At 46.1% G+C, this 14,900-nt stretch overlaps 1 protein-coding gene across 1 annotated transcript in view; it reads left to right on the forward strand.

The window, feature by feature from the left end:
• Positions 1 to 14,691, forward strand: part of KRTCAP3 (keratinocyte associated protein 3) — a 95,190-nt gene extending 80,499 nt beyond the window's left edge. Inside the window, exons 4-7 of the mRNA XM_086928170.1 lie at positions 7,062 to 7,262; positions 9,181 to 9,315; positions 9,753 to 9,853; positions 12,247 to 14,691. Coding sequence (XP_086784296.1) covers positions 7,062 to 7,262; positions 9,181 to 9,315; positions 9,753 to 9,845 — 429 coding nt within the window. The 3' untranslated portion in view covers positions 9,846 to 9,853; positions 12,247 to 14,691. The remainder of the gene's footprint in view (positions 1 to 7,061; positions 7,263 to 9,180; positions 9,316 to 9,752; positions 9,854 to 12,246) is intronic.
• Positions 14,692 to 14,900: the final 209 nt, after the last annotated feature.

Here is a 14,900-nt window from a genome sequence, read left to right on the forward strand (position 1 = left end):
TCACCTCTGCCCGCGGGCATACCGCCGGAGCAAATTATGCTGTGTCCAGCGGCCAGGGGGATGCAATATCCGTCTCAACGGCCTCGTGTGGCTGATAAGGAGTGGGATGGACCCAAAAGTGCAGAAAGCTGGCCTGGGCGCATAAGGCATAAATCTTGAAATCAGGAGCGCCCATACCACCGACAGACATAGGGAGAGTGAGAATTTCATACGCAACTCTTGGTGGTTTGCCTGCCCAGACGAGTGAAATGATTAAGGAACACAATTTGCGGAAAAAATGAGCAGTAAGAAGAAAAGAGATGTTCAAGAACATATAAAGGAATTCCGGCAGAACCACCATCAAGGCAATGGCGATCCAGCCAGCAAGAGATAACGGAGGACGACTCCAAGACGGAATCTTGGACTTCAGCCAATCCACCGCACGCCTGAAATTGGATCTCCAGGGTTCGTCCAGATCCCTACTCCGCCAGATGCCCAGATAGCAGGTGGGACCAGAGGCCTACACAAAAAGGAAAATCCTTCGTGAATAGCCTAGTGGCATCAGTCAGAGGGAACACCACAGACTTGCTCCAATTTACCTGAATGCCATACAGTCCGCCAAAGCGTATGATTTCCCAGACAAGGGGCTAGGATTTTCCTGGGGATGGCGGACATACAATGTTACTTCATCCGCGTACATTGAGACGAGGAGTGATCGGGCTGAAAACCCAATTCCCTTTTGGGTGTGGTGCTGCCGAACTCTGGCAGCAAGGGGCTCCATCGCAATAGCGAAAAGCATGCGTGACAGTGGGCTCCCCTGCCGGGTGCTGCGTTCAATACTAATGGGGTCAGAGATCAGTCCGTTGATGTGGAGGCAAGCCGAGGGGCTGGTGTAAAGGAGCATTCGCTTACGTATAAATATATTGCTGAAGACCATGCGCGGTAGTAGATAGAATTAAAAGTGTCATTCAAGCGTGTCAAACGCCTTTGCAGCGTCCAGCAGGGCAGCCACTGCGGGGAGGCTGGGATTAATCTGGTGTAGAACTGAAAAGATTGTACGGAGGTTGGGTGAGGTAGCTCTGCCGGGAATAAAACCAGATTGGTCCGGAAGGGCAATGAGGGGCATGAGGAGCAGAATGCGGGCAGAGATCAATTTAGCAAAAATTTTATTGTCAGTATTAATTAAAGAGAGGGGGCGATAGGAATCGTGGCAGTCGGCTGGCTTCTCGGGTTTGAGGAGCAGTGTTATCATAGCCTCACGAAGAGTCTGAGGGAAGAGGCCATTATCAAAGGATTCATTATACATACACGCCAAGTGTGGTTCTAAGAGATCAGCATATGTTTTGTAAAAGGAGGGCGGAAGACCATCGAGGCCAGGGCCCTTGTCCCTGGACAAGCCACCAATGACGGCGAGTATTTCCTCCCTAGTGAATGGCACATCTAAAAATTCCCGATGGTAATCCTCAAGCCAGACCAACGAAATAGTCTTGAAGTATTGTTCAAAAGTCTCGCGTGACCGGGGGTAAACCAGCAGAATAAAGCTGTGAATAAAAGTCCAGAAAGTGGGACTTAATCTCCTCCGGGGAGGTGGTCCCAGCCGAACCCCTGTTGCTGCGAGCCGTAATATAGGAAGCAGCACGAGGAGGGCATAAGAGGTTAGCTAAAGTTCTGCCAGGACGGTCCCCTTCGCTGAAGCGATGAGCCCGGCCATCTCTGCCCAAAACGGAAAGTTCTCTATCCACTTCAGAAAATTCTGTGTGTTTTTTGTCTTATAAGCGCAAGAGTCTCAGGCCTGGGGTGTGCGGCCTGGGCTGCATCCAGAGCCTTTATTTAAGCCTCCAGCTTTGCAAGAGTGATGCGGATGGAATGGAGGACGCTGGCCTGCTTAGAGATGCACTCTCCCCGAATGACAGTCTTGAAGCACTCCCACAGTACCGAAGCAGAGTCAACGGATCCCATGTTTAGTTCAAAATAATTGGTAATGGCAGCGTGAATGTCCGCACAGAAGACCGTCTCTGAGTGCATTTGGGGGGAGTCTGCAAGTGAATGCACGCTGCGGGGAGTGGGGGAGGCGAAAGAGTCTGAACCGGTGCATGATCTGAAAAAGTGTGCACCATGTGGGTCGCGTCGGTGAGCCTAATTAGGACATCTGGGGAGGTTAACCAGAAATCTATGCATGACCAGCAGCCCCTGGCGCCAGTTTCACAGGTTCCCTCTCAGGCATCAGGCCGCACGTGGCGCCAGGCATCGAAAAGTGAGTTGTCAGTTAATGTGGACGTGAGAGCTGCAGTGGCGCGCGGGTGGAGAGAATGGGGACAAACGGTCGAGCGCCGCCGATAGAGTAACGTTAAAGTCCCCACCCCCCTTCCAGATGACGGCTGCCGGGCCGCCAGCGGAGATGAGGTGCCATATGTGATTTAAAAACTCTGGGTCATCCGATTTTGGACCATAGAGCACGGCGATCGTCAGGGGATGCGCCAAAAGGGAGGATAACGTATCTGCCATCGGGATCAGTTCGTGCCTGAGCAGTTTGCCAGGGGAGGCCCCTTCGTATCAGAATGGAGACCTCCCTTGCATATGAAGAGTAAAAAGAGGAGTGTGATTCCTCCCAGTAACACACCTGGAGTCTGGAGAGGGACCCAGACATTAGGTGAGTCTCTTGTAAGAGACAAATGTCCACCCTATGACGCTGTGAGCGAGAGTGAATAAGCCTGGACTTACGGTGGCCATTCAAACCACGAACAATCTAGGTCCAGCAGACTGTGTCAGTCATGTCGTAGTGTCATGGTTTTTACAGCACGCAGCGCGAGTGGGAGACGCAGCGGGCAGGCGCAAATTATGCAGCCTAGGGCGAGGACGCCAGCTGGCGGGACAACGGGGGGAGCATCCACAGACAAAGCCTTGGTTAATATGTAGCAGAAAAGTGGAACAGGCCAGTGAACAGGAGGAACGCCCAGAACGCAGAGACTAGGTGATTGCAACCGACAGGAGGGGGAAGGGACTAGAGGAACAGTGCTTACATAGGAGAATATTATCAGCTGACTTATGGCATAGGAAGGCAAGGAGCACAATGCAGTGTCGCAGTCCAAACACAAGAAAACAATGAGAATTGCCCAAAGAATGTCCAAACAAAACCCCATCCCCTTAAGGTGAGAAATAAACCCCGAATACCCCCCACCCCTACCCAACATTTCTACCCTCCACAACAGCAATGAGAACTCCCCAGCCCCCCTCCCCGGGTCTACCCCCCAACTTCTACATCCAAAGAGGAGCAGCAGATTGACCCCAAACCCACTCCAACACTCCAAACAGGCTGAGATTTCTACCCACCTCACCCCGGGAACCCACACCTAGGAGGGGGAGGAACACCAGTACAATAGGGAATTATCCCGTAGGAGCATTGCAGGGCTAGGCATACTCCCCTGCAGTGAAGCAGATTGGCCAAGCTAGAGTGGAAACCGGCATAGTTGAAAAAGAAACATCAATCCGGTTACATCACTTCAGTCATTGTCACTGAGGCGATCATCTTCAGGCAGGGATTTGGATGACAGTGGGCGCGACGATTTCTCGAGCTTCATAGCAAACGCCAGGGCCTCCCTAGGGTTAGGAAAGACAAGAGTTTTTGTGCCCTGGCGGACTCAACTTCGCTGGGTAGGCCAGGATGTAGGAGACCTCATGTTTCTGTAGGATTCTCTTGGCAGGTAGAAATTCTCGTCTGGCCGTCTGTACGGTGAGGGTGTAGTCCGGATAAAAAGAGTGAGTTGCCCTGATGTATGATGGTACCCCCATCAGGTGCCGCACGAAGAATGGCGTCCCGGTCCCGGTAATTTAGCAGTTTTGCGATGATAGAGCGTGGGGGCAGCCCGGGTCCAGGACTGGGGCCAAGGGAGCAGTGTGCACGTTCCACGACTATCACTGAGGAGAGGACGTTGCCGAACAGTTCCTTCGCCAGATTCTCCACATAGTCCTCAATGTGGGAAATGTTGGTTGATTTGGGAAGACCCGTAATACGGAGATTGCTCTGTCGGGAGAGCGCTTCCAAGTCCTCATCTTTCACCCGTATAACCGCTAGGATTTTGTCCATTTGACTATCTTGAGTAGCGGTGTCCTCGACGTCGGACATCCTGGACTCAACATGGAGTAGGCGTTTGTCATGGGTGTCCACACAGGCTTTTACTGAGTCCAGGCGGGCCGAGAGTTGGTCCAGCTAACTAGCGATGCCAGTAACCATTTACTTTATGTCCAGCATGATTGCTTTTAGGTCGTCCTCACAGGAGGGGGGGCGCCTCCATGGTGGCAGTAGGGGCTCCACCCTCAGAACTGGAGCCGTCCTGACGGGAGGACCTGCGGAGGTCGAAGGCGATGTTAGGCTGCTTTGGGTCTGTCTTCCACATGATGAGTAGAACCCCTGACTGGCAAACGCCGAGGTGTGGCAGGGCTGACGTGAGGACTCTGTATCAGGATAGATGCAACGGATGTGGGGAATTAACCTTACAACTGCAGTGGCGGTTGGCAAGCACGCAGCAGAGGGGGCCCCCAAGAAGGTATAGAGTGCAAAGGACAGCAGGAGCGATGGTACAGCAGTGCAGACTGTAGCCTGCTAAAGGGACACCTCACTTAGTTGCCGGACAGAGGAGGAAATTTGCCGGGGTCCCAGCAAATTTCAGGCCAACCTTAGGCGTGTAGAACCTCCCGCAGAATTATAGATGGCAAAGTGGGGTGAGAGGCGGAAAGGCAGAAGGTCCGTAACAAGGGGGCTTCCGCCCCTGCTGGAGTCACCCCAGAAGTAGACTAATGCGGAGTGGGGGGGGGGGAGGGGGTGGAGGTTGGGGGGAAACGGGGGTCAGGAAACCACATCGAAGTGTAGGTATGATGAAAATGCCTGCAGTATCTTGTCGGATTATGAAGCTTGGCTGGCAGAGCCCACTCGGAGTGCGGCCATCTTGCAGCCGGCCAAGCCACGACAACCCCCCCCTCCCCGACCCCTCCCCCCCCCTTGTCGGGGAACTCGCTTTAAACATTCTACTTGAATTATTAATCAGGACGTAGATGCTTCTATAAATGCAGCAGGATTGAAAATCGAGGTCAAACCCCTGCCCATTAAAGAATCTAATATTGTACCACTGGAAAGCAACAGGTTTGAGTAGTCTGTTTAAGTCATTGGAAAATTGTTGTGATAGTTACAGAAAGCTTGAAAATGAGAAGGCATTTTCTGAGTCAAAGTAAGACCAGTGGCTGCCCAGAACCAGCTATGGGAGAAGATCAGAGGAGCTAGAAAAGCAAAGAGGTGACCGAGGCGTAAGAGCAAACCCTACTCCCAGCAGGACGATTGCTGAGGGATGCAGCGGTAAAAACCAGAAGAATGGACCGTTTCGCACAAAAGGTCCTGGAGTAATCCCGGCCAAAATTGTACTATATAACAGTAGGCCCAGGGGCCTAGAAATAACGACTGATCAACCCTCCATGCACTCAACAAATGAAGCCTCAGATGAGAACAGTTTATTATAAAGAAGAATTAATAGCCGAGGGACATGAGTAAAGAGACATGCAGAACAAAGTAAACAATGCAACTAGTGATGAAGGAGGTGAACTCTTATTTGGCCAGCTATTAAATTAAGATTTCAGGAGCAGAATTGGAGTGATTGGGTACCGTTCTAAAAGGGAATAAAATAGCTTAACTCTCAAGCAAGAAGGAAGAGGGTGAAGAAATAGAAAAGAAGGGCTATTTTAACGCTACATTCAATACTTTGTGAAGTAAGAAAAACATATCTGTCAGCACTGTTAAAAAAAGGAACTGGCAAAGGTTAAGGCAGAGGTTGGAAGACTTGACAAAAGAAATTTGTGGGTTTGATAAAATGGCAGCACAAAACAGAAGTACTAGAAAAAGGTCTTGGAGGTACAACATGAGTTTCTTTGCTATTCTGGAAATAGCAGAGAACCTTATCCACGGAGAAGGTTCTCTCGAAGTGAATTAAAGAAACAGTAGATGGCGGCATGCATATTTTAGTTTTGTCAATCACAAGGGCACATAAGACACTATTTCTGAAATCTATAAGAGCGGCTTTCTGGGAAGGTAATTGCATGTTTTCAAGGCTTCAGAAATGAAGAAATTCTATTGAAAAGAGCAAGGGAAATAACATATCAATGCCTCCTTCAGGGTATTCTTTTTAGGATTTTTTCCTGATCGTGTTCATTTCATTCTGCCCAAAAGGGGAACACGTTGAATACCTGCAGCCATATGGGCTTTCGAAATCAAATCTTCAACATAGTAACTATACATGTGATAAAGTACATGGAAACAGGTCTCTTAATGGATGGACATATGCTTCCTGGATTACAATTGATTGTCTAAACTAAAGATTTTAATACCTAGCATTATTTATATTTGTCAGTAGTTTGGTGGAATAGTAGTATTAAAATGGTGACATTAACCCAATTTGTTTTTTCAGACTCTCCCATGTCATCTAGAAGCAACTTTAAAAAAAACAAAAAAACTCAGTGGGATGATTTCATCATTTATATGGTACTACAAAAAACTTAAGTTAGAGAAAAATATGCTTCCCATGAGTGAAGGGAGGACGAGCACTCCCTGATCTGGCATGGTTGTCTTGCAGCATTGTCCCATATACTACAAAGGAACATTGTCCCGAAGATGAGCACACAATCGAATGCTGATCCCTTTAAGAGAAATTACAGGGAATGTGTTCTTTATTAAGATTTCCATGCAACGTAGATGTGTTAAGCTATGAACGTGTCTCGGACACTAGTTTAAATATATCATGCCTTACCTGAGGCTGGTACATTCTGTTGAATTAATTGTTGCTGTGAGGTAGTGTTGTTGGTTTCGTTTTTACACCTGTGCGGTTTGTGTTTTTTTTACCAGGTTGATGGAGGATTGGGCTATACATTGCATCAACGACTGTGAAATAACATACCTTAGCTGGGAGGTGTAGTCCTAGTCCTGTTTTCCATTTTATTGTGAGGGCTGCATGATATTGGGCACACTTAGCAAATAATTAACCTAGATGTGTGGACAAATTATTTTCTGATGAACACTTTATCACTTTGTTTTTACTCCACAGCACTGGGTATTGCTTGCAGTCTCTCTGGCCAATTCTGTGCTGTCTGCTGCTTGCTTCTGTGGGCTGGTATTGGCCATTTCGCTAACAGTCGCAGACGGAGGGAGGAATCTTATCGCCGGATGCAACACAACTGCTGTGCCAGCTCATTTCCGGTCAGTCGTTATGAGCAACGACTGTCCATTTGATACCACGCGCATTTATGTGAGTTCTCCATCCTGCATCTTCAATGGCACCTGTGTCATAATTTATGATACCTAATTTGAGAGCCCTCTTTTGTAGGGGCCTTTGGGGAAGTTTTAGGCCTTAGGGGCAGTTTTGGGCCTTTGTGGTTTTCAGACTTGAGAGATGATTAGTTGCTCACCACAGAGCCAGGAGATTGAAGGTCACGCACTGCCTCTCCTTTTTTGCTTGAAATGTACGATTCTGTGGTATATCTACAAATGTATTTGGAAACGAGGAAAGGTTCAAAACCAATAAGAGGATAAAAAAAGGTTAAACATCTAGTAAGCTGGTTTTTGCAAGACTTGTATGTCTCGTCTTAAACAGATATTTTAAGAAAAACAGTGGCTCCTGTGGAGAAGATACTTAATACTAGATTTAGAGAAAAGGCGAAAATTTGCATACATATACAGGGAGCACTGCAACTAAGCCATTGTGCTTCCCCCGAATTGCTGCAACTCACATGCTCTGTAGGGAACCCGGCCGGGTTTCCTAGTGAGTATTTTTATTTTCACCTGTACACGTTTCTTCACACACAGCACCAATATTCTAGCAATTCGCAACTCAGATGTCCCCATACTGTAGGTCCTGAAGAGACCCTACATCCATATTTGGGTTGAAACGCCTTCGACACTTAAGAAAAGCGAACTACTGAAACTGGCATTCTATCACCATATAGGTGTTATGTATTGAAAAATAGAGTGATCGCCTTTTGCAAACAGCAAAGTTTAATTGACACCGTCACATATTGTTTCACAAATGCTATTTCTATGTTTTACGGTTCTTAATTTCACTTGGGACACATTTCACAATTGTAAATAATTTCTGATACTTCATGTGTACATCACTTTTACTGTGAAATTGAAATTTCAATACAATTATTGAAAAACGTAATCGGTGTTTCTGGCTTCATTTCTATCTGACATCTCACCTTAATCCCTGTAAATGTATGCACAATTTCGCCTTTTCTTTAAATCTAGTACTAAGTATCTTCTCCACAGGAGCCACTGTTTTTCTTAAAATACTTAATCACCCTTGTTCCGTCGTGAGTAGGGTTCCCTTGTTTTTCTTTTCCGTCTTAAACAGAGGCAGACTATAAGAGGTTTCAAATGGTTAGCTGATTTTTAACAATTTGCACGTTTTGTAAAACATTGTTTATTCTGTGTTTTTGCTCCTCTTAGTACATGTTTGTTTTCCTTCCGGGGACTATTAGTGTGACATTTTAGTTGTTTTATTCCAATCATGCATTATTTATTTTAAGTTCCCATTGAGTATGTGTGTTGTTTAAACCACTGTGCATCCATTCCTGTTCGAAAACCTACCTTGCCTTTTTCAGCCTGCCTCTTCATAGGTTAAGGGTGGCCTGGAGGTGGGAGTGCACTTGATGCAGTTTACAGATAAAAAAAAAAAAGTTTAAGTGAAAATGCAAAATGAGGTACTAATTTGAAACCTATGTGGAGTGTGGAGGCAAGACAAACTGGACAAGCAAAGGAACACTATGTAAAAGGTAGAACATGTTTTTTTTTAAATTAAATATTTTATTTAAAAACAAAAACCTGGTGAGCATTTTTTTTGTACAGGGTGTTTTTAATTACTGTGTTTAAAAGATTATAGTGTTCATCCTTAATGTTTATACCTCTGAAAAGTAAAGTGTGACCATTATAATTGTGTAATTGAAATGAAAAACTCAGTGCCTAGCAAGATGCGTGGATATGGGAAGCTGAAGACCATAATTTGCCTCTTGACCACCATCTGCCTCTTGACCTCAATCTTTCTCAGATTTGAATGTGTACAGCAAGCTATAGGTTTCTCTGGTAATAGGTTATTGTGTTATGTTTAATATAAAGACTTTCCAACCAAGATTCTTCTGAATGTTTGCCTTTCTGACTTTTCTTTTCAGGACACAACGCTAGCCCTCTGGTTCCCCTCTATGATTTTGTCTGCCGTTGAAGCTGCGCTCTCCATTAGGTGCTGCGTGGTGTCATTTATTCTTCGTGGCATTGGACCCTGTGGTCAAAACTACATCCGTGATCGGGTTTGTACCAAATAAGTCGACTCAACTAGTGGTCTTGTCACCAGTGGCCGGCTGTCATATACCGGCATTAGCGGTCCTTTCTCTGTACAGCTGCACAAAGTAGGTGCCCTGTGATGGTTATCACAGAAAGGGGCCACTCGTCTTGCACTGTGGTCTTATCTTTGGTTGTAGTGTATTGTAATTCTAGTAGGCCAAGGAAGCGAGGTATATGCGGATGATGAATAAAAGCAAGAAAACATTTACATATTTGCCCAGCCTGGCATGTGGGATTGCTTAATATGCAGTAGTTTGCACTGGGTGTCGTTCTTAAGAGCACATCTGTGGACTTTGAACAGATGGCAGCTTGGGAAAGGCTCTGCCTTGGTTTTATTATTTGTTTCTTGCAGTGTCGTTTACAGGTTATGGAAGAAGGGTAAACAAGCTCTTTATTTACTCAGTTACAGGATGAAGCTGCTGAGAAGGAGACTTCAGATCACCGCAGAAAGGAGACTCACCAGCTCATCACGGACTTTGGAGATGTTCGAGCTTAGCTGGAATGGTAAGACCTTTGTTTCACAGCTACATCACAAGAGGTCTTTCCAAAGGAAGCGTGTAGTTGCTCCAGAATAAAGGAAGATGGTTGCCATAACCTTCCGCTAACCGGCTAAGGCCCAAGACCATCTGTGCATTCAGCCCCATTGCCTCTCATCCATTTGTTATTATCAGACTGTCCAGGAGTGATTAGTCATTGCATACTATGTCTCTTAGTGTGCTGGTACTTCTGCCTTTAAAAACATTACTTGGGAGCCACTGTGTATGATCATTCATTGATCTGGAACCAGAAACATTATAAGTCAGCCCTGAGTGTGTCCGGCTTCTAGGCCCACTTTAACCTATAATAGCTTGGGGTCCTGGGGCATACCCATATGAGGACTGCATGTTAGAAGGCTATCATTTGAGTATGGATCCTTAGTGCAATATCTTGTCCATTCAACTCTCCTCCTCCGTCTCCTGGAAAAGGAGTTTCTAAACTTCGAAGTCTAAACCCCAATCTATGGAGCTAGAACCCTTGCCCCTAGCAGTTCGTCTTTTCCCTTTGTGGAATGTGTGAAAGGTAGTGTGGCGGAAGTCACTCCGGTGCGGACTGGTGTCTACCAAAGACCAGGTTTGTCATTCGTTCCCATGTTTCCTTTCTGGTGTCATGTTATGTTATGTAATGTTATGTTAATGCAATTTGTATTGCGCACGGCTGCTCCAGCGAAGGAGCGTCCCGGCGCACCGACAAGGTGGCGAACACAACACAACAGGGGAACAGAAACAGTTATTAAGAAATTGGGGAGTGAAGGAATTAATAAGGTTCAGAAAATAAATGGGTTTTTGCGGCCTTGCGGAAGGAAAGCAGGTCCCCAAGGGTCCGAAGTTTCAAAGGGAGAGCGTTCCAGAGTGCGGCTGCCCGCACCTTAAAAGAGCGACCCCCCCACCCGGCTGAGTTTAAACCGAGGGGCTACCGCTAGTTCTTGGTCCAGCGAGCGCAGAATGCGGCCCGGTATATACGGGCGCAAAAGTTGGTGCGGTACGGGAGGCGATAGGCCCTTCAGAATCTTGAAAGAAAGGCACAAAACTTTAAAGTGAATCCGCTGCCTAACGGGTAACCAGTGCAAGGCTCGCAGAGATGGACCGGCCGAGCAAAACCTAGGAAGACCTACGATCGCTCTGGCCGCAGCGTTCTGCACTCTTTGGAGATGGGTTAACTCGGCCTGGTTTAATCCTATAAAAAGGGAGCTGGCATAGTCCAATCGAGCCAAAACCGTTGCTTGCACCACCAATTGACGAGCTGCGGCATCGAAGTATTTAAGAGCCGGGCGCAAATTGCGCAGGATGCCGAAGCAGCACGCCGCCGTCCTTTTGGTGTGGCCAACGAAGTTGAGGGAAGGGTCCAGCCAGACACCAAGATTTTTAATCTCTGAACCGGGGACTGCTGCATCCCGTGATTCACTTCAGCAGCACGGAGGAGCCAATGCCTTAAGTGTGAAATGGAGCATGATTTGAGCAGGGATGGGTTCAATGGGACTGACCAGTTACATTGGACCTGCCACTTTCCGGGGAGAGGCAGCATGGCATTCTGGACTCCTAGTGTGAGCCCCTTCATGCCACTGATGGCTCTGACAACAGTGTAGAGTAGTTTGGAAGGCATTGGTTTAGACCAAGTTTAGAGAAGAGCTCCTGTATATCGCATTTTGTAAAAGGGGGGGGGGGCGCATCTGCTCTGGTGTACTTTGAGGCCCTGTACAAAGTTTGCTTGATTGGCACTTGTCTGTCTACTTTCAAGAAGATATAGAAAATAAGATGGATGTGCTGTTTGTTTTCATAGATTCTAGCACCAGGCTTGGCCAGGAGTTGCCTATTGGAATTCAAGCCATACTATGAATACTGTTTGCAAATGAGATAGATCTTAGACACATGAGTCTGAGGGCCCCTTGCTACAAGAAGTTAGTAATGAACTTGAATTTAAAAGTTTTTGTTGCTGTTGTGCTATTCCGTGTATCGCTTGTAGTGAATGAATCGTACCATAAAACGTACTTCCTATGTTCTTTGAAAACCACCTAGCGTGTTGCATGAAGTGGCCATGAAATGGATATTCGTAACTTTGGAGAATTGAGGGAAGTGGGCATAGAAAAGGAATGCACATTGTAGGTGCACTCTCAGGGGGGCATGTGGAGGGGACCCTTGTATCTATCCATGTGTGTATGTGGGATTCTTTTCTGCACGGTGGACCCAGTTCATCTTTGGTTAAAAAAAAAATTACAAATCAGATTCGGGTGGTAAAAAAAAAATGCATGTTTCAATTGTAAACTTACTTGAATACGCAATTAAAAGGAAATGCTGCTAGGCAGAAATCCCTTTTTATTTTTTGTTGGATTTCCTAATTTTTATTTTCCCCTCCTCTTTCAGGTGGGATCACCAGCTATCTACATTCTTTGTACTGTATATTGAAGAACTTTCTGGAAAAACCATGCCTTGTACCTTGTTCGATGATCACTCGAAACTACAGAAGTGCCCGAGACAGGACGAGTACATGGCCCCATCAAGTTACTGTGCCAGGCTGCAGTCTCTGCACAAAATTACACTCCGTTCACTTACCCGCTGTAGACTGCATTGGATTACTCGACCCAGAGCCACACTGTATTGTTGGGCTATGGGCGTGGTGACCAGTGGTGCGGCTTCCACTTTGACAATGTGGGGTCCCCCCACTGACTCATGCCTGCGATGCACTCTTTGGCGAACAGACTGTTCCACAACCAATGCTCCCCTTGGGTGAGATCTACTCCTTCCGAGTGCCTTTATTGCTCTGATGTATAGTTTTGGGAAATGAGAAAAAACGTTTTTTCTTATTAATTTACCATTTGCTCAATTGTGGTTATTTCAGCAGGGTACACTTATTTGATAATTTCTTTTTCTTGTAGTGGATATGCCTGGTTCCCTGTTGAATACCCGCCTCCCGGCCCCCTAGGGGTATGAAAGTGTTTTGTAACACATGGTATAACTAGTTCACCACTTGTGCCCTCGTGGTGTCTGCTTCTTATATTGTGCCTGACCTGTAGAGTACTGGACCACACTGGTACCTTCGAAATGGTCTGATCTTTCGAACTCTGCGTGCCTCCACTGTACATAGCCACTGTGTCCACACCATAGATCCTTGGAGCCGAGCCAAGCATTTCACCCACGGTCTAGGTCTCTTTACTTTTCAACAGTCCAAAGTAATGCAGTTGTGTTCACATTTCAACATACATGTGCCAAGTACTTAATGTTTCACTTCAGCACAAAGAGGAATGCAGTTAAGGTCCCAGTCCAATACTGGTACCTATGCAATCGCATTTCAACATCAAGAGGATGTAAATATCACATGTCCGTTCTCAGTTGCACTGAAACATCATCAGCTCGAAGCCTTGCTACTGCAACCCTATTTTAAGTCATGAGATTATATTTCAGCACCAGGAAACATGTTTGGTCAACCTTACAGCACACAGGATCCATGAATTCAGTACCAAGTTACAGTATTTGACACAGTCTGTATTACAGCACCTTGGAGCCAGACTCTGCTAATATGCGTGCATGCGATGAAGCACATTCAAGCTCAAGTAGCTGCACAGTTTTATTGGGCTGAACAATAATAATCGGAGAATGTTAAAGTCGCTGTGCTAGTCCACGGAGGTGACTTATCCATTATGTGCAAATATTACCAATTTTTCGATTAATGTATGGGTGTGTAGTATGTTTTGAGCCATTCAGTTTGCTGCTTTTAAATTTTATGATGCACGTTTTTAAGGACTTCCTGAAAGCCACCCCGAAGTGAGAGACTGTGGAGCTTGCCCTGTGATCCTTCAGTCCTCAATGTCTCGTATGTTTATGAATTGTTAAAAGGCCCTTGAGTAGATCTTTGCTGCAAGTGTCGAGTGCTAAAATTCGACACTGTTTTGACTTGCATTTCAAAACGTGAACTATAGAAATCTAGTTTCCTGCTTTAGGCGCCCAGTGCCCAAACCAAGATGGATGGATCCCAAGATAAAGCTGCTGCTTCACTATGTAATAGCTGCCCCATTTGGAGTATCCTTTAAAAAGGGAAGAGTTGTCCCCCTAGTGATGACCTTCTACTGTCCTTGCTTGACATCGGTTTGAATTTACACCCTTATGTAGGATCAAGCAACCCTTTAACAATAGAGCTTGGTATTTATCCATGACCCCAATGTTGTCCACAGGCCTGGGCTGAACACTGGCCAGCAGTGATGTGCGCAGTTGGCTCTGCTCCACCAAAATGCCACGAACTTGTCTAAACACCTACCTAAGCATCTGTGGCTTTTGTGCCTTGCTTTGCCGAAGAACCCCTCTGCACTGAGATCACCTTCAGCTAGTCTATCATATATGATCATGTGTGACTAGAACGGGCATCGTGGCTGAAGTAGTTTCTCTCTGTGGCCATAGGACTGGAAGAAGTGTACCAGCCAAGTCTTTCTCTCATGCCCTCAATGTGAGGTCTCCTCGTTGAACGCCCACCACGTGTGTGTCTTGAGCATTAGGCATGTGTGTACACTTTTTTTGTGTTGCCTGTCGTTGACCATAGCCTGCTCCTTGTGTTTCTTTGGGATGCTGTTGACAATAACATCTTGCATACTACATTCAGGGAAGAAGGAACATGCTGTTGTACATCTTGTAGGCAGTTGCTGATCATATGATATGGTTATATTGATGTGACTGATTTGCTAATGCTAAAACCTAGATTTCTTGTGTTTTAACTGCCATAACCGCCTCCTTGCTACTCTTCAAGTTTTCACAGGAGAAAGCGAGCCCCTACTTTTACTGCAGAACGAACAGTGAATAAATAAGAATGTTTATTTCTACTGTACTTTGTACTGTAGTTTTTCCTGTTTACACCACTAGTCGAAAGTGAATGTAGGTGTTTTAGTGTTCATTGCTTATGTCGTTAAAGTGTCCCTCTCCAGGGTTTTTCCAGGTTTTTCTCATTCTCTTCACACCAAACATAACTGTCAAATGACAAACAGTGGGTTTTTGCTGTTCGCTTTCAAATCTGTCTTCTCAAAGGAGTCAAA

The sequence above is a fragment of the Lissotriton vulgaris genome, chromosome 6, assembly GCF_964263255.1.
Source record: "Lissotriton vulgaris chromosome 6, aLisVul1.2, whole genome shotgun sequence".
Classification (NCBI taxonomy): domain Eukaryota; kingdom Metazoa; phylum Chordata; class Amphibia; order Caudata; family Salamandridae; genus Lissotriton; species Lissotriton vulgaris.